The sequence below is a fragment of the Giraffa tippelskirchi genome, chromosome 8 (assembly GCF_054371585.1).
Source record: "Giraffa tippelskirchi isolate mGirTip1 chromosome 8, T2T-mGirTip1v1.2.pri, whole genome shotgun sequence".
Classification (NCBI taxonomy): Eukaryota; Metazoa; Chordata; class Mammalia; order Artiodactyla; family Giraffidae; genus Giraffa; species Giraffa tippelskirchi.
The window spans coordinates 115,098,442-115,122,798 of record NC_137282.1 but is presented as its reverse complement, the minus strand read 5'-3'; the positions used below and the strand labels follow the sequence as shown (position 1 = coordinate 115,122,798).

Here is a 24,357-nt window from a genome sequence, read left to right as displayed (position 1 = left end):
ACCCTAAGGTATAAAAGGGGTTGAAGGTGGACCACAGATGATGGACACAAGGAGGTCTCCTGGTATGCAGAACATTAGTTGTTATGAGATTAAAAAATAAGAAATATTAGAGATACCATTTTTTCGATTTCAGTAAATTCTAAAGTTTAGTATCACTCTGAATTATCTGTGTGTATGGACACTCTCCTTTACTGGTGATGGGAGTATAAGTTATTTCAATTTCATTGGAAGGCAACTTCATTGGAATAGCTATCAGAATTATAAATTCATACTCTTTAAGCCAGTAATTGGACTTTTACTATAAGGTTTATATTATAACTGTAAATGTGTGGAATAATGTGTTAAAGATTGTGAATTGCAGTATTTTTGTAACAGCAAAATATCATAAGCAACTTTAGTGTCCATCAGTAGGGGAATGCTGAAAATAATATGGATAATGGCAGCCCACTCCATCATTCTGCTTGGAAAATCCCATGGACCGAGGAGCCTAGTGGGCTACAATCTATGGGGTCACTAAAGAGTCAGACGTGACTTAGTGACTGAGCACACATGTTCATATAATGGAATGTTAAACGGCTGTAAAAAGAGAATTAGTTCAGCTCAGTTCAGTTGCTCAGTTGTGTCTAACTCTTTGCGACCCCATGAACCGCAGCATGCCAGGCCTCCCTGTCCATCAGCAACTCCCGGGGTCCACCCAAACCCATGTCCATCGAGTCGGTGATGCCATCCAACCATCTCATCCTCTGTCATCCTTTTCTCCTCCTGCCTTCAATCTTTCCCAGCATTAGGGTCTTTTCCAATGAGTGAACTCTTTGCATGAGGTGGCCAAAGTATTGGAGCTTCAGTTTCAACATCAGTCCTTCAAATGAACACCCAGGACTGATCTCCTTTAGGATGGACTGATTGGATCTCCTTGCAGTCCAAGGGACTCTCAAGAGTCTTCTCCAACACCACAGTACAAAAGCATCAATTCTTCGGCACTCAGCTTTCTTTATAGTCCAACTCTCACATCCATATATGACCACTGGAAAAACTATAGCTTTGACTAGACAGACCTTTGTTGGCAAAGTAATGTCTCTCTGCTTTTTAATATGCTGTCTAGGTTGGTCATAACTTTCCTTCCAAGGAGTAAGTGTCTTTTAATTTCATGGCTGCAATCACCATCAGCAGTGATTTTGGAGCCCAGAAAAATAAAATCAGCTACTGTTTCCGCATCTATTTGCCATGAAGTGATGGGACCGGATGCCATGATCTTAGTTTTCTGAATGTTGAGCTTTAAGCCAACTTTTTCACTCTCCTATTTCACTTTCATCAAGAGGCTCTTTAGTTCTTCTTCACTTTCTGCCATAAAGGTAGTATCATCTGCATATCTGAGGTTATTGATATTTCTCCCCGCAATCTTGATTCCAGCTTGTGCTTCCTCCAGCCCAGCGTTTCTCATGATGTACTCTGCATGTAAGTTAAATAAGCAGGGTGGCAATATATAGCCTTGACATACTCCTTGTCCTGTTTGGAACCAGTCTGTTGTTCCATGTCCAGTTCTAACTGTTGCTTGCTGACCTGCATACAGGTTTCTCAAGAGGCAGGTCAGGTAGTCTGGTATTCCCATCTCTTTCAGAATTTTCCACCATTTATTGTGATCGACACAGTCAAAGGCTTTGGCATAGTCAATAAAGCAGAAATAGATGCTTTTCTGGAACTCTCTTGCTTTTTCAATAATCCAGCAGATGTTGACAATTTGATCTCTGAGTTCCTCTGCCTTTTCTAAAACCAACTTGAACATCTGGAAGTTTATGGTTCATGTATTGCTGAAGCCTGGCTTGTAGAATTTTGAGCATTACTTTACTATTGTGTCAGATGATGCAGTTGTGCGGTAGTTTGGGCATTCTTTGGCACTGCCTTTCTTTGGGATTGGAATGAAAACTGACCTTTTCCAGTCTTGTGGCCACTGCTGAGTTTTCCGAATTTGCTGGCATATTGAGTGCAGCACTTTCACAGTATCATCTTTCAGGATTTGAAATAGCTCAACTGGAATTCCATTACCTCCACTAGCTTTGTTCTTGGTGATGCTTTCTAAGGCCCGCTTGACTTCACATTCCAGGATGTCTGGCTCTAGGTGAGTGATCACACCATTGTAATTATCTGGGTCATGAAGATCTTTTTTGTACTGTTCTGTGTATTCTTGCCACCTCTTCTTAATATCTTCTACTTCAGTTAGGTCCATAGCATTTCTGTCCTTTATTGTGCCCATCTTTGCATGAAATGTTCCCTTGGTATCTCTAATTTTCTTGACGAGATCTCTAGTCTTTCCCATTCTGTTGTTTTCCTCTATGTCTTTGCATTGATCGCTGAGGCAGGCTTTCTTATCTCTCCTTGCTATTTTTTCTAAGTCTGCATTCAAATTGTTAGATCTTTCCTTTTCTCCTTTGCTTTTCGCTTCTCTTCTTTTCACAGCTATTTTTAAGGCCTCCTCAGACAGCCATTTTGCTTTTTTGCATTTCTTTTTCTTGGGGATGGTCTTGATTCCTGTCTCCTGTACAATGTCACGAACATAAAGAAGTTCTTTATATCTGAGATGAAAGATCTATAAGATGTATTAGTAAATGAAGAAAGCTAGGTTTAACAGTATAACAGTATAGTATGCTTCATATGTGTAAAGAGTTGGGAGGAGAATAATTAGTCATATTTGCCTGTACGTACGTTTAAAAAGTCTCTGAAATGACACAAACTGTTGACAGTGTGTATGTGTGTGTTCTTGTGTGTATACATGGATGGAAGCGGATGGGTTAGGGCTGGACCCAGTTGCCTTTGTACAATGAGAAAAAAAAGTAGATACTATTTCCTCCAGAACTTCTATTTCTATCTCTTAAAAATTTTGTTATGGTATGCTGATTTTGTTAGCACCAGGCACTTGGCAGCCATTCTTTGGAAAATTTTAATGAAAATAGATAATAGAAGGATTTTTTTTTTGCAGAGGAAGTATGGGGGGAAAATCCTAGGCTAAGCTTTTCATTCTAGTAAGTTTTTCTTTAGGAAATTTAACTTAGCCTTTAGTTCATTTATGATTTTTGATATAATAATTGCATACTTATATTAAAAATTTTGATTTTGTTAAGATCATCTGGTAATTTATTTCAGGTAAAATTTTTATTACTCATTAAGAAAGTGATATAACTTGATGGGTGTACCTCTTAATTTTTTTTTTTTTTGTACTTTGAACTGTGTGAGCTCAAAATATGTGGTTTGATGAAAATATGTTGTAATGAAAAAATACAAAATTACACATTCAATATCACTCTCTTTTCCTAAAATGTGTTATAAATATATATGTTTTTATACATATTTGAGTTAATATCTATGTTTCTATGATATATAATGGTAGGTATTTACCATATAGATGTTATATATTTATGTGTCTATCACATGTATTTATATATAAAATTTAGTAAATTAATGATTGTATGTCCATGTAGGTTTCTAGGCATGTATATGTATGTGTTAGGAAAAAAGGATAGAAGGAATTTGACCAGATTGTAGCATCTCTTAATGTAGGATTTCGGATGATTTTTGAAATATTTTCTTTATAAGCTTTTGTATTTTTTCACTTTTTATATTATATATAATTGTTGATAAATGTTTCAATATTATTTCTCTAAGAATTTTTACTGAAGCCTTTTTTTTCCTTCATGAAAAGAGTTTTTCAGCTTATATCTCTAATGGATACCGGATTGCCTCAGTGTTCTAGTGAGAAAATGGAGCTTGCAATTCTGTGGTTCTTGGATCAGTTTCGTAAAACATATGTTGGTGATCAACTTCAAAGAACCTCAAAGGTAGGTTTTTACTAGTGATTAAAACTAGTATTATTGAAGAAAAGATGTTCACATGTAACACCTTTAAGCTGAATGATACATTTGAGCAGTTTCTACATAAAAAATTAACTGATCAATTGAAGTCAATTTATTAATTGTTATTGAAGGCAATGTGAGATTGCTTGTCTTATGCTTAGATTTACCGTTGTCTTTGAAGATTGATCGGCAGTTAGTGAATATTTTTTATGTAGTTAGTCATTAAATAGTTAAGGTTAAAACACCATACTGAATTTTGCCTTTATTGTATTGTATTTCAAGGTTTAAAACATAAGATTTACACTTTTAGTAGTTCTGAGAGTTGTTTGTTTTGATATTTATTTACCTGATTTCTAGCATATTTTCCACTCATTCCTCAGCATTTTTACATGATAAATGATGATTTCAAGAAGAGTAAGAAGACAAGCCTTTGAGAGGCACAGTTAACCTACCTTAGTGAAGGGAACACTTGACTCTGCCAGTTGAAAGTTTTAGCATCGTGTTTGGATAAATTGAGCTTAAGGCATCACGGTGTTATTGCAGGCTTTTATGTGAACCTAACTGGATGTTTAGTAGTACTGTGACACTCGAGTAAGATCCACGAGGTTTTTTTTTCCTCCCCAAATCCTTCTCTGTAGTAAGTCCTAAGAATATTCTTACCTCCTTTGTATTAGTAGTTTGTATTAGTAATGTTGAGAGATTAAGTTCTAGAATAAGCTTTTTATATTGGACTGAGCTTTTTTGTCCTTGGAAAATTTAGGTTAACCTTCAGTTCATTTATGGTTTTCTCTTAATAGTAGTTGTTCAGTAGTTTGAAAAGTATTTGATTTTGTTGAGATCATCCTTTAGTTTATTTCAGGTACGGTTTTCTTTGCTTTTCAACAAAGTGATGTAGCTTGATACTTTCTTGGTCAAATATACTGTGACATTTTATTGCTGTTTCAGGATTCTTTTTCGTTCAGGATTAATATTAATAGCATTTTCTTAGATTAAGCTAATACTGAATGAGAGCACCAGGGAGAAAAAGGAGTAGCTGGATGTACCTGCTTTAGGTTGGCAGTAAGACAAAGGGGAATCAGACAAAAATGACATGGTATGAAATTTATGCACATGGAATTATGGTAAATTGTCAGGTTTTAAATGTACCCAGAGAGTTTGTATTTTGCTTTTGCAGAAGTGAATACGCTGGAAATATTACTTATCTAATATCCATTTGGTCTGGGTTTTAAATCAAAACACTGTAATATAGAGTGGAAAAGCCTTCAAATTATTGTGTTTAAAGTATTTGGAAATAAATATGTAAAATGAAGTTTTTTAAGGCAATGAGATTTGAGAAAATTTTTTTCCCAAAGATTCTTGTTATTGTGTAAATTTTAATATAAGATAATTGTGGAAAAATGAATTATAAAAGATCAATATTTCTTTTTTGAAATTGCTTATATATTAGGAACAAAGTAAACACATCAAAAACACATCATCAGACTAGTGTATCTTTAGTTTTAATTTTATTCTAAAATGTTTGGTACATCTTACTGTATTTTAAAAGAGAATTAGATGATTTTATTTCTGAGGCATTCACAGAAAATAACCCTGAAGTGAAGCCAAAGCTTTCCACTTTTCTTTTTGGCTTTTCTGCTGATCTGCCTTAGTGAACTCTTTTGAGAGAACCTTAATGTCTGGTCTGGCACTCGAGGAATTCTTCACATTCTCTCTAGGTCTTATAACAAGCCTGCAAAGTTGGAATTATTGTTCACATTTTACTCTGCATACTGTTTTTCTGTCAACCAACTAAGGAGGACCAAATGAAAAAAAAAATTTTGGTGAGAGTATTATCAAATTCCATTTTTGGAGTGTATTTATTTTGTACCAGGAACTGTACTAAGCTCTTTTAAGCATTATATCATTTAACTGGATCATATAGACTATGACTTAAAGTTCCTTCCAATCTCGATGTATGTCATCAGCTTCATGCTTCAGTACTCCATACTTGTACTGCATACTTCATGTATGTGGAACATTTTCCACCTCCTTTAACTGTCTTCATTCTCTTTACATTCTGGACCTTTGAGGAAAAAATGTTTCATCTGCCTAAGATGCTATTTTTCAAAATTGAGCTTCCGCCTCCATGCCTTACTCCACTAACTCCCGCTTATCTTTCACATCAGATACCCCATCCTGTAGGGTGCTTTTCTTAACCTAAATTCTGGGAGACTTCCTTTTCTCTTTCCCCTCTTTTAACATTATTATATTGCATTGTAACTATATATTATCAAAACACATATAGACTGCAGTTTGGGTTAGGACTGTTCTGCCTTCTTTATTATTTTCACCTCCACATGCTTGGCATATTGCTTGTATGCTTTCTGATAATGGTTAAATATATATATTTAGTGGAATTTTATAGGAATTGGGTCTAGATATCATGTATATTGCTTCCAGGTAATAAAGGATATGTTTGTGAGTTGGAAAATAATGCCTGTTTTGATGAAATTGTTTGACAGTTTTAAGTAAGTTATACCATTACTAACATGTTGAAAATTTTATAAAAGCTTTCATAGATAAGATAATATAATTTATAGAAATATATGCTCCAGGAACCAAGGTGGGAATCGTTGAAGTGTCCTAAGTAACGTATAGAAGTATGTCCTTTAAGTGAGAAAGAGAAATCATAGTGTCTCTAGGTGTTAATTGAGCAATTACTCTGTGCCAGAGACTTTGCTGGGCACTTAACATGCATCTAATTTCATCTCAGAAAAACTCCATGGAAATAGTTATCTTTATTAACATCTCCACCCCTTTTTACAAATGTGCAAACTGAGGCTTCAAATGGCTAATTAATATAATTAAGTGGTTGAATCTAGATTTGAACCCAGGACATCTGATAGAGCCTTTGCTGCTTCCCACTTTGCTGAGTTGCCTCCTGCTAGATCTTTGACTGGGGTATTGAATGGGTCCTTCAGATTCAACAGGTTCTAAGAAGAAACTTGCTGTCTTAATGGAGAAGGCAATGGCTACACACTCTAGTATTCTTGCCTGGGATATACGGTGGACAGAGGAGCCTGACAGGCTATAGTCCATGGGATCACAAAAGATAGCAATTAAACAACAACAAGGCACTAGTCACATATGACTATTGAGCACTTGAAATAAGATATGCTATAAGCAAAAAATGCACACTGGATTTCCGAGACAAGTTTAAAAAAAAAAACACAGAGAAATAGAGTATAAAACGTCTTATAATCTTTATATTGACTATATGTTAAAAAGCTATTTGGAATATATTGGGCTAAATAGAATGTTGTAAAATTTTCTAAAAAGAGACTGGATAGATAGCTAATGAGAACCTTCCACTGCACAGGGGACACACTGCTCGGTGCCTTGGTGACCTAGATGGGAAGGAAATCCAAAAAGGAGAGGGTATATATGTATATGGATAGCAGAAACTAACCCAACATTGTAAAGCATCTAGACTCCAGTGAAAATTTTTAATAAAAAGAAATGGACTTTGCCAGCATGAAAACAGGAACCTTTTTGTGGGAGCCCTGAACTTTATATGTCTCAGAGAAAATAACAGGATGGCAGAGAACAGCTCTCAGCCTAATTTGGCCTAATTGACAATAGTGGCTAATTCCACTTAAAAGAAAAATTGTTTAGCCTTGTCGGACTGATCTTATGACGTATATGTCAGGGTCTCCTATAAGCTAACCCTGATGGAAGGATAATTGCTATGACAACTTCCAATGCTTCTAAGAACAGCTTGAGTTAAGTCCCTTTTTCCCAGGGTATGTCTCACATTCTCCAACACTGTTGATAGCTATATCCTAAGACCTATCCAGAAGTCACAGCCCGTGTGAAGTTTAATCTGGTAGGTGGATAAGCTCTACAGGGACTGTGGGCTTCCCTTGTAGCTCAGTTGGTAACAAATCTGCCTGCAATGCAGATTCCTGGGTTTGATTCCTGGGTTAGGAAGATCCCCTGGAGAAGGAAATGGCAGCCCACTCCAGTATTCTTGCTGGGAGAATCCCATGGATGGCGGAGCCTGGCAGGGTACAGTCCAGGGGGTCACAAGAGTCAGACACAACTTGGCCACTAAACCACCACCACCACAGGGACTAAGTGGAAAGCATAATTTGTATATTTCTTGTTGTAATGCATAACATGTTATCTTTTCTGAGGTTCAAATGCATTAAGGGTTAAAGATATAGATTCTGTTTTTTCACTTTCTCAAATTTTAAGCCTTTACACTTAGTAAAGCTAACTCTGATAAATATTGTTTTAGTTAGAAATCCTAAAGTATGTTTGACTATAGCTTCTTTAGAGAAAAAGATATTTTTTTAAATTAATGAAGTACATGCTGCTGCTGCTGCTGCTGCTGCTAAGTTGCTTCAGTCATGTCCGACTCTATGCGACCCCATAGACCACTGTCCCCGCCATTTCCTTCTCCAGTGCATGAAAGGGAAAAGTGAAAGTGAACTCGCTTAGTCATGTCCGACTCTTAGCGACCCCATGGACTGTAGCCTACCAGGCTCCTCCATCCATGGGATTTTCCAGGCAAGTGTACTGGAGTGGGGTGCCATTGCCTTCTCCAATGAAGTACATAGATTTTAAAAAAACATAATGTAGCAATACTGTGTACAGAAACATTGAGTCACAGAGAGTGTTGGAGGTTGTGGCAAACTAGAGTTTATGTGTCTATTCTGTAGGGCATACACAGATTTCATGTGACTGTAGCTCTATGTGTTAAAGGCATACAGAAATTCTCAGGACCTCCAGACCAAGGTCCTGTGACCTTGGTCTTTACTCCTGTGACCAAGGTCAGTGTCAAAACAAATAATCTGAAAGTTTCCTGGATTCCTGTACCTCCCGGGGCTGTTGAACTTGTGACCATCGCTGTACAGTCAGGAAGCCCAGGGCAGAGAAGAGAGATTCTCTGTAGTCTTGGAGTCTTGGATAAGTCTTATGACCCAGCCAGTGTTTAAGTGGGCATGGTCTTAATTGTTCTCCAGTTTTTGCTGCTACTGTGGCAGGATTGACCTTAGCAAGACATGAAAAGTGGGAGATGGTTGTGTCGATATACAGTTGATTGATTTTCCCAAAGAAGTGGGAGATCTAGATTTTTATGTAGAACCATTTTATCTCTTAACAGCTTTATTGGTTTATAATTGGAATAAACTGCACTTATTTAAACTGTGGGGCGTCCTAGGTAGTTCAGTGGTACAGAATCTGCCTGCCAAGCAGGGGACACAGGTTCAGTCCTTGAATCAAGTAGATCCCTTGGAAAAGGAAATGGCAACCCACTCCAGTATTCTTTCCTGGAGAATCTGGTGAACAGAGGAGCCTGCTGGGCTACAGTCCTTGGGGTCGCATAAGAGTCAGGCACAACTTAGCAACTAAACAACTGTCTTCTAAAATGCTGTCTACCTGCTTTTCTATTTTGAGGGAAAATGACTTTGAACTCTAAATTTCTTCTTTGCTCTTACTTCCTACGTCTGTTCTGTCACCTAATCTTATTGATTGTATTTTCTAAGCATCTCTTGGTCCCACTCCTTTCTCAAGCCCCTTCTTTTGCATCCTTGTCACACAGCTCGTCACTTCTCACTCGAGTTCAGAAGTCTTTTGCTTGTACTCCATGTTTCCTTCTTGCCTCCTTCCAGTCCGTTTTCTATACTGCCACCCGAGTAATCTTTTCTCTGGTGGGAATCTACCAGTTTTGAATCTTCCAGTTTTGTCAAATATGAATGCTTTGTCACATTTGCTTCAGATCTATATATTTTAAAATTAAACATTAAAAACATATTGGTCTGATTTTGTTCTTCTCACTTCTTGCTCAGAAATAACCACTGCCCTAAACTTAGAGTTACTTTCATGCATGATTTTGTTCTTTCCCCTATTTCTATCTATTTGTTAATAAAACATAGTATTATTAACCTAATAGAAAATTATTAGGTAGTAACTTGCCTTTTCTGATCAACATTGTTTTTGAGATTTATCTATGATGATATATACAGTTTTAATTATTTTAATTAATAATTAAATGTAGTGCTGTAATACATTACTGTGCCATTATATATTCGTTTTTTCTGTTATTATATGTTGGGTGTTTCCAACTTTAATGTTTACCAAAAAACTGCAGTATGTACTCTTAATACCTGTTTCCTCATGCATATGTATAAGTTTCCCAAAGGTAAAAATACTAGAAGTGGAATTGCTAGGTTGCGGAATGTTCATTATCTTCAGCTTTACAAGGTAATGTCAAGTCATCCTCCTAAGTGTTGTAACAGTTTATTCTTCCTCCCCCAGCAGAGTAGGTGCGTGTTACTCTATATTGTCATAATACTTGCTTTTGTCAGTCTTTAAATTTTGCCAGTCATTATGAAATACATTTCTTCATGTTCCATTTCTCTGCTTAAAATGAACAATTTTCCATTATTTACAAAATAAATTTCTTCTATGGTCAAACTTCACTTACCTTTGCAACTTTTTCTTTTGATATTACATTCTCCTCTATGCATGATGTATATGTGCTGCTGAATATTTTCCACTTGTATATTTTAATTATCCAATGAATATTAATAAATGAATGTAGAGTTCCAGAGTATAGCAAGGAGAGATAAGGCCTTTTTAAATGAACAATGCAAAGAAGTAGAGGAAAACAATTAAATGAGAAAACTGTCTCCAGTTCAAGGGAACATTTCATGCAAGGATGGGCGCAATAAGGGACAGAAATGGTAAAGACCTAACGGAAGCAGAAGAAATTAAGAAGATGTAGCAAGAATACACATAACTATAGAAAAGAGGTCTTAATGACTGGTGTGGTCACTCACCTAGAACAGACATTCTAGAGTGTGAAGTCAAGAGAACCTTAGGAGGCATTACTGCAAACAAAGCTAGTTGAGGTGATGGAATTCCATTTGAGTTATTTATTTAAAGTCCTGAAAGGTGATGCTGTTAAAGAGCTGTACTCAATATGTCAGCAAATTTGGAAAACTCAGCAGTGGCCACAGGGCTGGAAAAGGTCAGTTTTCATTCCAATCCCAAAGAAGAACAGTGGCAAAGAATGTTCAAACTACCGTACATTTGTGTTCATTTCGCATGCTAGTAAGGTTATGCTCAAAATCTTTCAAGCTAAGTTTCAGCAGTACGTTAACCGAGAACTTCCACATGTACAAACTGGGTTTAGAATAGGCAGAGGAACCAGAGATTAAATTGCCAAAATCGACTGGATCATAGAAGAAGCAAGGCAATTCAAAAAAACATCCACTTCTGCTTCATTGACTACTTTAAAGCCTTTGACTGTGTGGATCACAACAAACTGTGGAAAATTCTTAAAAGAGATAGGAATACCAGACCACCTTACCTGCCTCCTGAGAAATCTGTATGCGATCAAGAATCACCAGTTAAAACCGAATGTGGAACAGCAGACTGGTTCCAAATTGGGAAAGAAGTATGACAAGGCTGTATAGTGTCACGCTGCTTATTTAACTTAGATGCACAGTACATTATGCGAAATGCTGGGCTGGATACAGTACAAGCTGGAATCAAGATTGCCAGGAGAAATATCAACAACCTCAGATATGCGGATGATACCACTCTAATGGCAGATACTGAAGAATAACTAGAGAGCCTCTTGATGAGGGTGAAAGAGAGAATGAAAAAACTGGCTTAAAACTCAACATTCAGAAAACTACCATCATGGCATCTGGTCCCATCACTTCATGGCAAATAGAGGGGAGAAAAAGTGGAAGCAGTGACAGATTTTATTTTCTTGGGCTCCAGAATCACTGCAGACCGTGACTGTATCCATGAAAGTAAGAGACGCTCCTTGGAAGAAAAGCCATGACAAACCTAGACAGTGTTTTAAAAAGCAAAGACATCACTTTACCGACAAAGGTCCATATAGTCAAAGCTGTGGTTTTTCCAGTAGTAATGTATGGATTGAGAGTTGGGCCTTAAAGAAGGCTAAGTGCTGAAAAATTGATGCTTTCAAACTGTGCTGGAGAAGACTCTTGAGAGTCCCGTAGACAGCAAGGAGATCAAACCAGTCAATCTTAAAGGAAATGAACCCTGAATATTCATTGGAAGGACTGATGGTGAGGCTGAAGCTCCAATACTTTGGCCATGTGATGCAAAGAGCTGACTCACTTGAAAAGACCCTGATGCTGGGAAAGATTGAGGGAAGGAAGAGAAGGGGGCGACAGAGGATGAGACGGTTTTATGGCATCACTGACTCAATAGATATGAGTTTGAGCAAACCGCATGAGGTAGTGAAGGACAGGGAAGCCTGGCATGCTGCAGTTCATGAGGTTGCAGAGAGTCAGACATGACTTAGTGACTGAGCAACAATTTATTCAAGCCATCCCTACCCATAAACATCAGTTTTACTTTTATTGGTTACAAAATTGCACCAAAAGTTGAATTCAGAATGTTAGTTAAAATGTGGTCATTTAATCTTGGAATGTATTTTCCTTTAAAAATAGATGTATAAAGAATTATAATTTAACCAATGACACTGATAAGCTCTATTTTTAATAGACAGTTCCTGAATTCTGGCCTCCTAAACTAGGACACCAGAAATTGAGGAGGGAGCAAGTTCCCTTTCCCTCTTTGGATTTAAATTTTCAAACTGGCAAGTTAGTCTTAAGAGTTTTTCTCTTCCTTTCTTGACTTCCAGTTATGACATCCTATACAGTCAGTCACCACCAGAGGGATTTTCTTCTCTAAAATGTACCCCTCTTTTCTCCATGGCCACACTACACACAGCAACACACAAGCACGCACCTCACAAATCTGTTTTTTTTCCCAGATATTTGACATCTGCTAGGTGTCAAGAGGGAGTAATCTCAATTAATGTACGGCTTAATTATCCTTGAAAGGATTTGCTGTTTCTAAAGAATATATTTATTAGTGCTAAAGAATTTCTAGTAGTATAACAAAGTAAAGTAAGTGAAAAATCAGACTGTTTGAGGTAGTTACTTAGACTGAGGCATTATATGGTCTGGAATACACTTTCTTGTTACTTCTGCTTCCATCTCCCTTTTTTGTCTTCATCCTCCTGAATTAGCTGTTTACTAAAAAAAATTCAAATTGCTTTTCAGGAAGATTCTCAGGGCATTGTTATGAAGCTAAAGGGAATGAGGGCGGCATAGTAATTTATAAATAGGTGACCGTACATTCAGATTTGCCTGAGATTGTCCCAGTTCACACTTGTGTGCGTGCTGAATTGCTTTAGTTGTGTCTGACTCTTTGCGACCCTATGGAGTGTGGCCTGCCAGGCTCCTCTGTCCGTGGAATTCTCCAGGCAAAAATACTGGGGTGGGTTGACATGCCGTGCTCCAGGGGATCTTCCCGACCCAGGGATCGAACCCTCTCTTATGTCTCACTGCGTTGGCAAGCGGATTCTTTACCACTGTCGCCACCTGAGAAATGCTCACACTTGTTGCACTGGCATAATTGATAGTTAGTTGATCCACTTCTCATTCCCCACAGTGTCCCTGTTTGGATAAGTTATAGGATCACCTTATTTATAAGTCACATGTTCATAGATAAGATATGTAGTAATTCATAAATGGGAAATAACTTCATTAAGACCAGGCAAGTGATCCTCTTCTTTTGATCCTCTCACTCTACATACCTGAGTAAAAGCCTTTTTTATAATCATTGTGATATATAAGCACATTATATCCTTGAAATTCTATGGAATAACTTGGAATTTGCACTGACGGTAAGTGCCTATTGATGTATTTTCAAGTTATCTAAAATAGAAATAAGAACATTTCAACTTTCAGGTATTATCTTTGTATATGGATTTTGAAATTATTTTTTGTAATTCCTCTACCTGTTATCAGGCTTTTTTCCTGTTGAGTACCACATGAAGCAGCAGATGGCATTCTCTCTCTACAATTGTTAGATCCTTCTGTGTAGAATGTTACTAACAGCTAAGGGTAAATTGAGTAGGAAAGCACTTAAATAATGAAGCAGAAAAACATATCGTGATGGTAACTTAAGTTGACTGCTGTAAGTGCAGCCAGTGTTGAAATAATGTACTTGCTGCTTTTCCAGGTGACTTGGATATAGTTTTCAGTTTTTCGTAAAACAGTGTTTGTGTTTTTATATTTAACAACATAGTTTTAAGGAAAGATATTTAAGAAATCACAGAAAACTGTTTTGTATATAGGATTTTCACTTTGGTGAAAAATAAGCAGCTTTAAAACATTTAGACAGTAGGCATTTAATATTAAACAGTATTCTCTAGTGTAACAGGTATATCATCATGCAGGTTATAGGGGAGAGAAAGTACCTTCAAAAGTTAAGATTGTCTTTTGAAGTTTGGATGTTAGAGAATAATGATCACTGACTTAAGGGATTTTTTTTTTCCTGTTAAGTATTTTAAAAGACTTTTTAAAAAGTTTTTGAACTTTCATTTTGAGCATTTCCTGTATAAATATATCATAATTTGTCCCTGTGATAGAGTGTTATTAGAGCTAGCTACATTTTCCCTCTTGGATAATGGTTTAGTACTTATAGTCGTAGTTAACACTTATACTGCTGGATTGTTTTATTGCTCACGGATTTGTTCTTTCAATTCTATCATATATGTCTAATACATATATTATATATCAGAATTCAGATAGACACTTTAAAAAAATATGGTTTCTCTACATCCATTCCTATTTAATTCAACTTACATGATAATATTTATTAACTATTGCAAAACACATCCTGTATCTCTGCTTAACAGAAAGTTGAGCAAAGTAGCCTAAGGCCTAATTATTTTTTTTAATGTTTTTGCTTTATAAATGGGTTTGCCAAGTTATACTTGGCACTCTACTTCCTAAGTGCATTTAAGTGTTGATTCAAGAGCATTAAGTACTAGACAAGGAAGTTTGCAGCACAAAAATCTGAAGTTAAAATCTTAGCAGCTGTTAATAATTGAAATTATGATGTAATTTGGAGAAGTATAGGATTTAAATTGGAAAAATACTGGGCTTGGTTTATTATTTTTAAACTGACTCCTATGTGTTATTTTAAGGCTTCCAAGTTGGTGCTAGTGGTAAAGAACCCACCTGCCAGTACAGGAGATTTAAGAGACGCGGGTTCAATCACTGGGTCAGGAAGATCCCCTGGAGGAGGAAATGGCAACCCACTCCAGTTTTCTTGCCTGGAGAATCCCATGGACAGAGGCGCCTGGTGGGCAACAGTCCATGGGGTCGCAAAGAGTCAGACACGACTGAAGCGACTTAGCACGCCATGTATTATTTATCATACCTGATCAGATATACCATTATTTGACATATGTAATCATGTAATTCTTTATACATACATTCCATAAATCCTTATTGTCTTCCTTGTGCTTCATATTATGCAACATTCTGTAATACAAAGATAATGATTATTTGTAAAAACTTATTAAAAGTATGTGGTTACACACAGAGTATCTTAAATCTTTATTTTATTTTTCCATTTATTTTAAATGCTTATAAATTCTGAAGCATTTATAGAATTTAATATTTGTGAACAAAATGCACAAAGTGAGATTCTATGTACATTTGGATTATGAATTGGGTTATTTTGGCTTGTTCTCCTCATTAATTTTTTACGAGTAAGGCAGAAGGTAATATTTTCTTTTGGTGTTGATTTTTCTGCCTCAGATACATTATCCTCTCATCTTGTGGTGTTTGAAATTCTTCTAGTGATTGTAAGAAATTATTGTGATAAAAATAACAAATGAAATATGTGGATGTGACTAAGATGTATCTTTGAAGAGTTTTCAGCACCAAAGAACACTCAGTTTAAAAATGTTTTAGTTTTTAAATTTTACAACTCAAAAATTTCTCTTCTCCTCACATCAGTATGTAGTTTTTCTAAGTAGGCATTGGGTCTTGTGGAAATCATACACGAGATGATCTTTTCCTACAAATCAAGAGGTGAGGCATGCCAATCTACTGCATTTATATTAGAAATGTATTCATCTGTGATAATATTGCTAAAATTGGTTATCTTCTTTATTATTTAGTGTCTAAGTAGTTATCAATGGGAGTCTCCTCTTCATTCCAGAAAGTATCTTCTTTTCTTCTGTTGATAATTGCTTCAAGTAGCTTGCTTAAAGGGAATCCAAATGAGAGGGGAATCCATCCTACTCCTGATCTGTGTAATATTTGTAAATCATCCATCCCACATCTTTGTTTCTTTTAGCTTCAAGGAATGCTTCAGTTCAGTCAGTTCAGTTCAGTCGCTCAGTCATGTCTCACTCTTTGCAACCCCATGAATCGCAGCACGCCAGGCCTCCCTGTCCATCACCAACTCCCAGAGTTTACTCAAACTCATGTCCATCGAGTCAGTGATGCCATCCAGCCATCTCATCCTCTGTCGTCCCCTTCTCCTCCTGCCCCCCTTTTATATATCATAATGATTTGATAACTGGCATGATAAAAAAGTCATCTTAGCTACAAGTTTGTAAATAAATATGGTTAAAAATATTTCCAAAAGAGTCTAAGGCTTTAAGATGGTGATTCTGTATTGTCAGATGTTTTCTACAAATTTAAATGAGGAATACTGTGAATTATTTTTGACCATTTAATAATTTTTTAAAAGTTCTTTATATGAACTACTTAATCATTTATTTACTGACATGTTATGCTTTTTTGATAGCATAAATCTGAGAAAGTGTTTTGAAGACATGTTAGTATTTGAAGAATAGATATGTTTGGCCTGAGAATGAGCCTAATATTAAGTGGTTAAACCTTTTAATAATATATTCATGTGTGGTTTATATTTTTCTTCCTCAAATACATTGTTTTCTGCTAATTCATGTTCTTATATGATAAACAGGATGGAAAATTTACAAGGAAGGCTTATTAACATGAATGATAAGCCAGAATTGCAGGCTGTGTTTTAATTTATACATACATAGTGTGATTAAAATGATGTAAACAATAAAAAATAAATATTAGAAAAGACAGAAGAAATATAATAAAAATGGCTGTCTATTAACATTTAAAAACAGGAAGTGGGTTATTTTTTAATAGTTTCAGATTTTTCCTACTGGTTGTATTATATATATTTGGAAAAATCTCGTAAAGTTCAGTTGAATATGCTTAAATATGTTTGTCTATGTCTGAATGACACTGTCTTTTTTCAAATGATAGTTTTAGGCAACAGTTTTATGCAGAGCATGATAGGCAATTTATTGGATGAATTTGTTTAAATGTGTTGTCAAAAATTTTCTCTATATATTCTAAGTCATATAAATTTAGTTTCTACTATATATAGATGGATGGAATGTGCATTTACTACATTCTTACTAATTTTAGAGAATATGGGTGCTTATATTCCTGCTTAGTTCTGTCAAATTAGCTACCTCCAAGTTATGTAATATTAAGCTTCTTACTCCCATGTGGCAGTAAAACAGATAAATAGAAACGTCAGTAACATGGATTATAAGAGTTAATGTTTATATTTCAAAGGGTACATTTATTTTTTCTTTCTGTGGAAAGGCCCAAAAAAATTTTTTTAGCTTAAACAAAGGATAAATGAGCATTCTGAATAAGGCTCCTTTACTGTCCTCATGATTAATGATCACTGAACACTTTCGAAAGATTAGCATTTTTCAGAGCTGCTAAAAAAATATACTGTTTTATTTAATTACAAGAAAGTAAAGGCTCTTCACACTGACAGGTGGTGGAAATTAGCAGGCAGTTTTGAAATTGTGCTGTGCACAAGAAATTAGATCTCATTTTAATTCTGCTTTTCTCAACTAGCAAATGAGGTTAATGCCATACATATTCAGCTGATATGGATGAAGAAATTGATATAAAGTAGATCAACATAGCTACAGGGCTAGATTAATTTATAGGTAAAGAGGCAGTGATAAATGAAAGTAATGTAGTAGTGGTCACTAAACTCCTCTGCCATGAGGGATTCAATAGCGTTAGTTGCTCATTAAAGGCATTGTCGGGGTGCATCAAATAGAAATTTGAAAAGGAATAGCCAACTAACCCCTAATTATCAAAATACAGAAAATACTAATTATACCTTAATTAGCTTTTCTTTTAATGTACTGAAATTTGTTACTTTTTGTGTGGCACAAATGGATAGTTATATCAACAATAAATAGGTTGTTTTAATAACTTTCTTTTACCGCTGGGAAAACTACACTCCAATTTTTAATATGCAATAATGCTTCTCTCTAGCCTGTAGGAGATGAAAATTATTAAGTAGCTTTATTTTTTTGAAGATTTTACAGCAGCTTTGGGAAGAATTATTTCACTATGCATCAATTACTTTTAATTGAACTGAATATTTTTCACATTGTACCAAATGCTTCTCATTTAAGTTTAGCAGTTAGAGTTTAAGAAAGCATCATAATGAGAACTATATATGTCCTCTGTCACATGTTGTAATAAGATAAAGATGATTATTTAGTTTGAATTTTTAAAAAGCAGCTCAATTAGAAATTATAAGGTAGTCAGTCACCTTATTTATTTCTGGCAGTAAGTGTTAGAGAAATAGAGCTATATGTATTTTGAAACTTGACTTATGATTTGTTTTCTTACCCAAAATAAGGTAGCTATCAAACAATCCAGTTGAGAACGAATTTTCTATTTAGAATAAAGATACAGTGCTGTAGTGGGAAGCAGCTTAGACTTTTAGTAAAATAGGCCTTGGGCCTGATCTGTGCCCCTCATGCTACCGTTGAAAACATAGTGATTCTTCTACCTATCAGTTTCCTCACCTAATGGCGAGGATGAAGATATGTGAGAAGAATTTGGGTAGAATTTAATACAGTGCAGATACTGGAAAGGAAAAATGTGTATTGTTATTTATAAGAAGATAGGGCTAAATTTTTAAAGAATTATCTCTATAAATTTATGTAATGGGAAAATTCTCCTTGAAAGAATTAAATGTAATCAAGTCTTTAGAATATATAATTTCTGATCTTTTTTGGAATTCAACTGATTTATCACAGATTGATTTTGTGTGTGTGGAGAATTTGGAAATAGTTTGGCTTTGGGGCAGATTGTTACAATCATTATAATATTGGCAGCTAATCTAAGTTCATGTTTTGTTTCCTGATGCTGGGCAGAACTGGGAACTAAAACCGAACAGCCTGATTCTGAAACCCTCTAGGAGACAAAAGTGTGACTTCTGGCCTAAATCAAATCTATAATTTGTTCAAAAATCTCTATTTTCTGTCTTCCTGCTTTTGATACTTGTGTTGGATTTGTGTTTCCTCCTCCCTCTTTTGCTTTTCCTCTTTTGGGGTCATAGTCATTCAGTATACTGACCATTAACTAGGTATGTGACACTAAACTTCTCCAATTTTGTTTTCATTATAAGTAAAATGAAAAACAAAATTCATTGGTCTTTTGGGTAATGAATTATATCAGTATGTTATGCCGATATCAATTATGTTGTCCCTTTTGTTAAAAAAAATCAGATAAATAATTCAAATAGGAATAAAAGAATGGATCACCAGAAGAGAAAAGAACAAGAGGAGCATTTTACAATTGACCCAGATATGGATTCTAATACTACCTTAAAACCTAATAACAGTCAGCCTATATCTTAGAATTATGAATGGTCACTAAATTAATCTATGTGAAAGTAAGTTGTAAGCTGTGAAGCATTATATATATCACCATATTACATGAAAAAGGACAGTACTACCTTTCACCTGCTCAGCTGTGTCTGACTGTTTGCAGCCCCATGGACTGGAGTCCGGCAGGCTCCTTTTCGTCTGCTTACTTGCTTTCAAACTAACCAAAAAAAAATTCAGTTGTGATTATGATGAGAAGGAAAATGAATGGCTTTGTTTTGATGCAGGGTTTAAGAGAGTAAGAAAGAATGTCAGAATGGAAGAAAGGAGGTAAGACTTTTATGTTCATCAGGAGAGGAAAGGATTTTAGAGGTTAAAAATAGGAAATTAAGCAGTAGTCTCAAACTGAGACCCCAAATCAAGAGCAATAGTCTACCTGAAAACCTGTTGGAAATGCAAATTTGGGGGCCTTTCTGTGCCTGACCTACTGAATGTGAAGATCTGGGGGTGGTCGCAAGCAATCTTTGTTGTAAAAGGCTCTTCAGGTGATTCTGATGTTCACTGAAGTTTGAGAACCACTCAGACTTCTTTGCATGAAGACAGATGCTAATATTTTTATCATCATAAGGACCTAGATTGTAACTCATCCCCAGCCCAGCCCCTTTCATCCTAAACATGTACTCTTGTCTTGCTTTTATTTTAACCCAAGCCTAAGAAGGGTAAGGGGAAAATGACCACTAGTACATTATCTGTTACACATTGTGCTAAAATAATCTAGGGGAGTGTATAAGTCAATAGGACCTACTTTCTCCTCTCCTAAGAACTAAAATGTATACTTACACATTGTTATACAAAGTACATATGTAATAGACTATGAGTATTCCTAATCTTATTCCTATTATCAACATTTCTTTTAATATTATAATTAATGCTAAAATGGACATTTTTCTTAAAGGATATATTTTTAAAGATAAAGTTATTTTTAAATAAAATTTATCTTAATATACTTATTTTTTTTTAAAGAAAAAAACTACAACCCGAATTAATGGCTTGAACATAGTTCTCTCAAGTGTTGTGACTCTTCCCTCTTCTTGGCATTTTATATGTACTGTATTGTTGGTGATCTATGGGCTCATTAATTTAAAGAAATGTTCTTCAGATACTGTATAGCAAGATTAGGTCAGAAGTCACATTCTTTTCTGCTTCTAGAATCACATAGTTTGGATTTAATTCCCAGTCCTGTTTCATAATATTCATGTGATTTTTGTTGAATACATAAACTTTAAGTCATTCTTTCTTCATCTAGAAAATGATAGTAGTACTTACCTCTTAGGAAAGTTTTGAGATTAAATGAAAGTGTGTAGTGCCTAATACATAGTACCCAGTAAATAGTAACTGCTGTGATGATGGTGATGATGACAACTATAACAACAGTATGACTCTTATTTTCTACTTCAATTTAAATAGTACATAGTTTTTTTAGAGTTAAGAGTCTGAATGTTAAGAGTCTGAAAGAGACTACAGATAAAATTTAAAGGAGTACTTTCTAGGATGTTTTCTGCTGATCACAAGGCTCTTGGTAATAGAACTTAACAAATTAATAGCACTTCAAAGGATTTTTGCCATATAAATTTAGAAATTTGGAAAAACCTATGTACTATATATTTCTCTCTTGAAAATTTATAATGCATGTTAGCATATTAAAAGTTTTATGAAGGCCTTGCCTTAAATAATCGTTAGCATTTATCAGGATTATTAAACCATAGAAACCTTTCTATGGGAAAATACTTAGGTTTTACAAAATACAGTCTGGGAAATGCTTTCTGGATCGTTTACGAAGAAGCATCTCCTCAACCCCGTTCCATAGGAATTGATAACTTACCTAAGGTCACACAGCTATAAATTGAGTTTGGAATCCAAGGCTCTTTCTAGTCATGTTCACTTGTTTTTCTAACCAGATTTTGATGTAGAAAGGAACATATTTGGAGTAGAAAATTGGAGATGATTCTATTATGTAGGGTGGCAAGGCAAGAGGAATGGGACATATTTCTATTACAGTGCTTCTCATATGTCTCTGATTTTAAGGGAATTCAGGATAGTTGTTAAAATATAGATTCTCATACTCCTGGGAATTTTGATTTATAGGTATGAGATAGGTTATCATTGCTAAGTCATGTATTAATAGAATTAGGATTTCCAGACATGAAAATTTACAGATTTGTAAGAGTATTTGAATTCTAAGTGTTATCCTTCTATATTGGCAGAAACATGATTAAAAATAGACCAGATTCTATGACAAGAAAGGCACATAAACCTCATTTCATGTTCCCTTACATCTTAAATTTATGTCTGTTTGAGAAGAATGTTACTGGTTTATTTGTTCTTTCCCTTTAAATACTCTCTAGTAGTCATTACACTAAGGAGTTACAGAAATCTGTTTCTTAAGGTAGCTGTAGAGTCATTCAAAGCCTAATTGGTTATCAGTAAGCTATATTAAGTTCTCTAGAATAAATTAGTGATTCATTAAATTTAGTTTTTGCTTTTTGACCACAACTCTGTTGGATTCAGCTCAAAGAGATGGAGTGCCTATGATTTAAAGTTAAATCTAGGTCTTCTTGTGTCAGAAAACATCTAAAAATTTCTACATGGAAAACTTTGGAAAAACCTGGATGATATTCAGAGTAATAGCACAGCCTTTATGGCTGATCCCGAGTTAAGTCCTAGAAAGACGGTAAGAATTCTTAATGAAACAAGAATTAATTCTGATATATATCAAAATGTCTGCTTTCTGATAGTCATAGTTAAACCAGCCTATTTCAAGAAGTCAGAGAGGCATTATTTGGAGAAATAAATATATTTAAGCTGTATACTGTCATAAACATTTTTGTGACCTTTTGTGGGGATTTTGTGTGTTTTAGGTTAAAAGTTTCTGAAATTTGTTATATGCATATCTTTTCTTTAAGACCTTGAAGTTTATGACCAAGTTACCTAAACATTTTTGCATTTAGCATTTTTATTACACGGTGTCAATTAAAGTAGATTCTTGAGGTATTAAATTGAAGGTATGTTTGTGAATTTTGACTTTCAGAATAATAATACTGTTATCTTATTCTCCAGCTTGTTTTGTAACCCACTTTTCCTTCATGATTTCTTCAGAGAAACCAAACCAAATAAAATATAGTTATAACATCAGGGTCTTTAAAAATCTTCACATCTGTTGACCCAGTGTTCTATGTAGTAAATAATTTGAGGAAACAATTTGAAATGCTGGGAGAATTTTGTGTACAAGATGTTCATCCAAGTAATGTTTAAAAGAGTCTAAGATTGATTAAATAAGTTATGATATGGCATTTGATGAAATTATCAGGCAAACAATGGAATTATTTGGGTGAAAGTAAAAAGTTTTTGTAGACTGTTGTACGCCCTCTTTCTAGGCATAAATGCTGCATGTCATTCCATACGTTTTTTTTCTGAAAAATTTTATAGACATGGTACGATGCTTTTGATAAAATGTTATGTTTTTTAAAAGACAACAAATTATAAATATTTAAAAAATTCTTCCAAAAGTATAGAAAAAGATATATTAAAATATTAATGAACATTGCTTATCTCTGGGTCTATCTTATATTTTCAGTTACCTTCCAAAGCCCCTCAAGTAGTTTTACAAACTTAAGGATAAAGGATAATCTTTTATATATTACCACATGTGAAATAGATGACCAGTCCAAGTTCGATGCGTGAACCAGGGCACTCAAAGCCAGTGCACTGGGACAATCCAGAGGGATGGGGTGGGGAGGGAGGTGAAAGAGGGGTTTGGGGTGAGGGGACACATGTACACCCATGGCTGATTCGTGTCAGTGTATGGCCAAAACCACCACAATATTGTGAAGTAATTAGCCTCCAATTAAAATAAATTAATTAATTTTAAAAAAAGGATAATCTTTCTATCTCAAATGGCTGAAACTCTAAAAGTCAAAAAGATAGGATACTTGAAGGACCCTCTTTCTCATTCTTACTAAATTTAAATGTTAGTTGAAGTTATTTTCTGCTATAAAACAAGGCAGTGAATGACAAGAATATCACTGGCAGATGTGATGACAATGAAAGAAAGATAAGTGGAAAAATTGTTTATGGAAATGTGAATTGATGGAGTGATTGTAATAATACCTGAACTTGACTTCAGAAAAAGAAACAGTGATTTTCATGATATTGGTTATTTTGGTCATTTGAAATCAGGAATTTATTTCATTGATGCTCTACTAAACAGCTTTCAACCACTGTACTAAGTGAATATGAAGAAAAATTTCTAGAGGATTTTGCTGTCATGATTATAACATGTCAAAGGTTTTCACAAATAGAAAGTGGTGAAACAATTCAGACCTAGGTTGGTCTAACTTCAGATTATTTTCTCTATAAATGCATCATGTTTAGGAGTCTTATTCCCACCTGGACATACTGATTGTGGAACTAAAAGATGTATCTCAAATTACTTTGTCTTTATTACTACTTTTCTGATTGGAAAGGGAGAATTTATCTTTTGCTAGCTTTACTAAACAGAGTAAGATTTCTCTGCTTTCCTATTTGGAAAGCAGTGGTTTGTAAAAAAATACTGAAAAGTGAATTGCTAAGCATAAGAAAAAAAATTTTCATTTGAGTCCAGAAAGCTTTATGATGATTTCAAATCCTCAACATGTTTCTGGAAAGATGATTCCTCAGACTGTGGTGTACATAAGAATCCTGTTGCAGGAGTTTGTTAAATGCAGATTCCTCTACCTTTTATAGATTCTGATACAGCAGACTTGGGGCAGAATCCAGAAATCTCTATTTTAATAAGTACTCCTGCTAATCTTGACATTGGTGATCCTGAACTACACTTTAAACAACTCTCATCCAAAAGTTCTACCTCCTAGTCCGTATACTGGATATAATATCAAAGAGTGAGGAATGACTCTTCACACACAAGTATTTCTAGCTTGC

General features: G+C 35.0%; 1 protein-coding gene across 17 annotated transcripts in view; it reads left to right on the top strand.

Moving 5' to 3' along the window:
• Nucleotides 1-24,357, top strand: part of RANBP17 (RAN binding protein 17) — a 355,438-nt gene that overhangs the window by 92,886 nt on the left and 238,195 nt on the right. For all 17 annotated transcript variants that reach the window (XM_081520766.1, XM_081520759.1, XM_081520765.1 and 14 more), the window contains one exon: nt 3,695-3,830. In XM_081520766.1, coding sequence (XP_081376892.1) covers nt 3,695-3,830 — 136 coding nt within the window. The remainder of the gene's footprint in view (nt 1-3,694; nt 3,831-24,357) is intronic.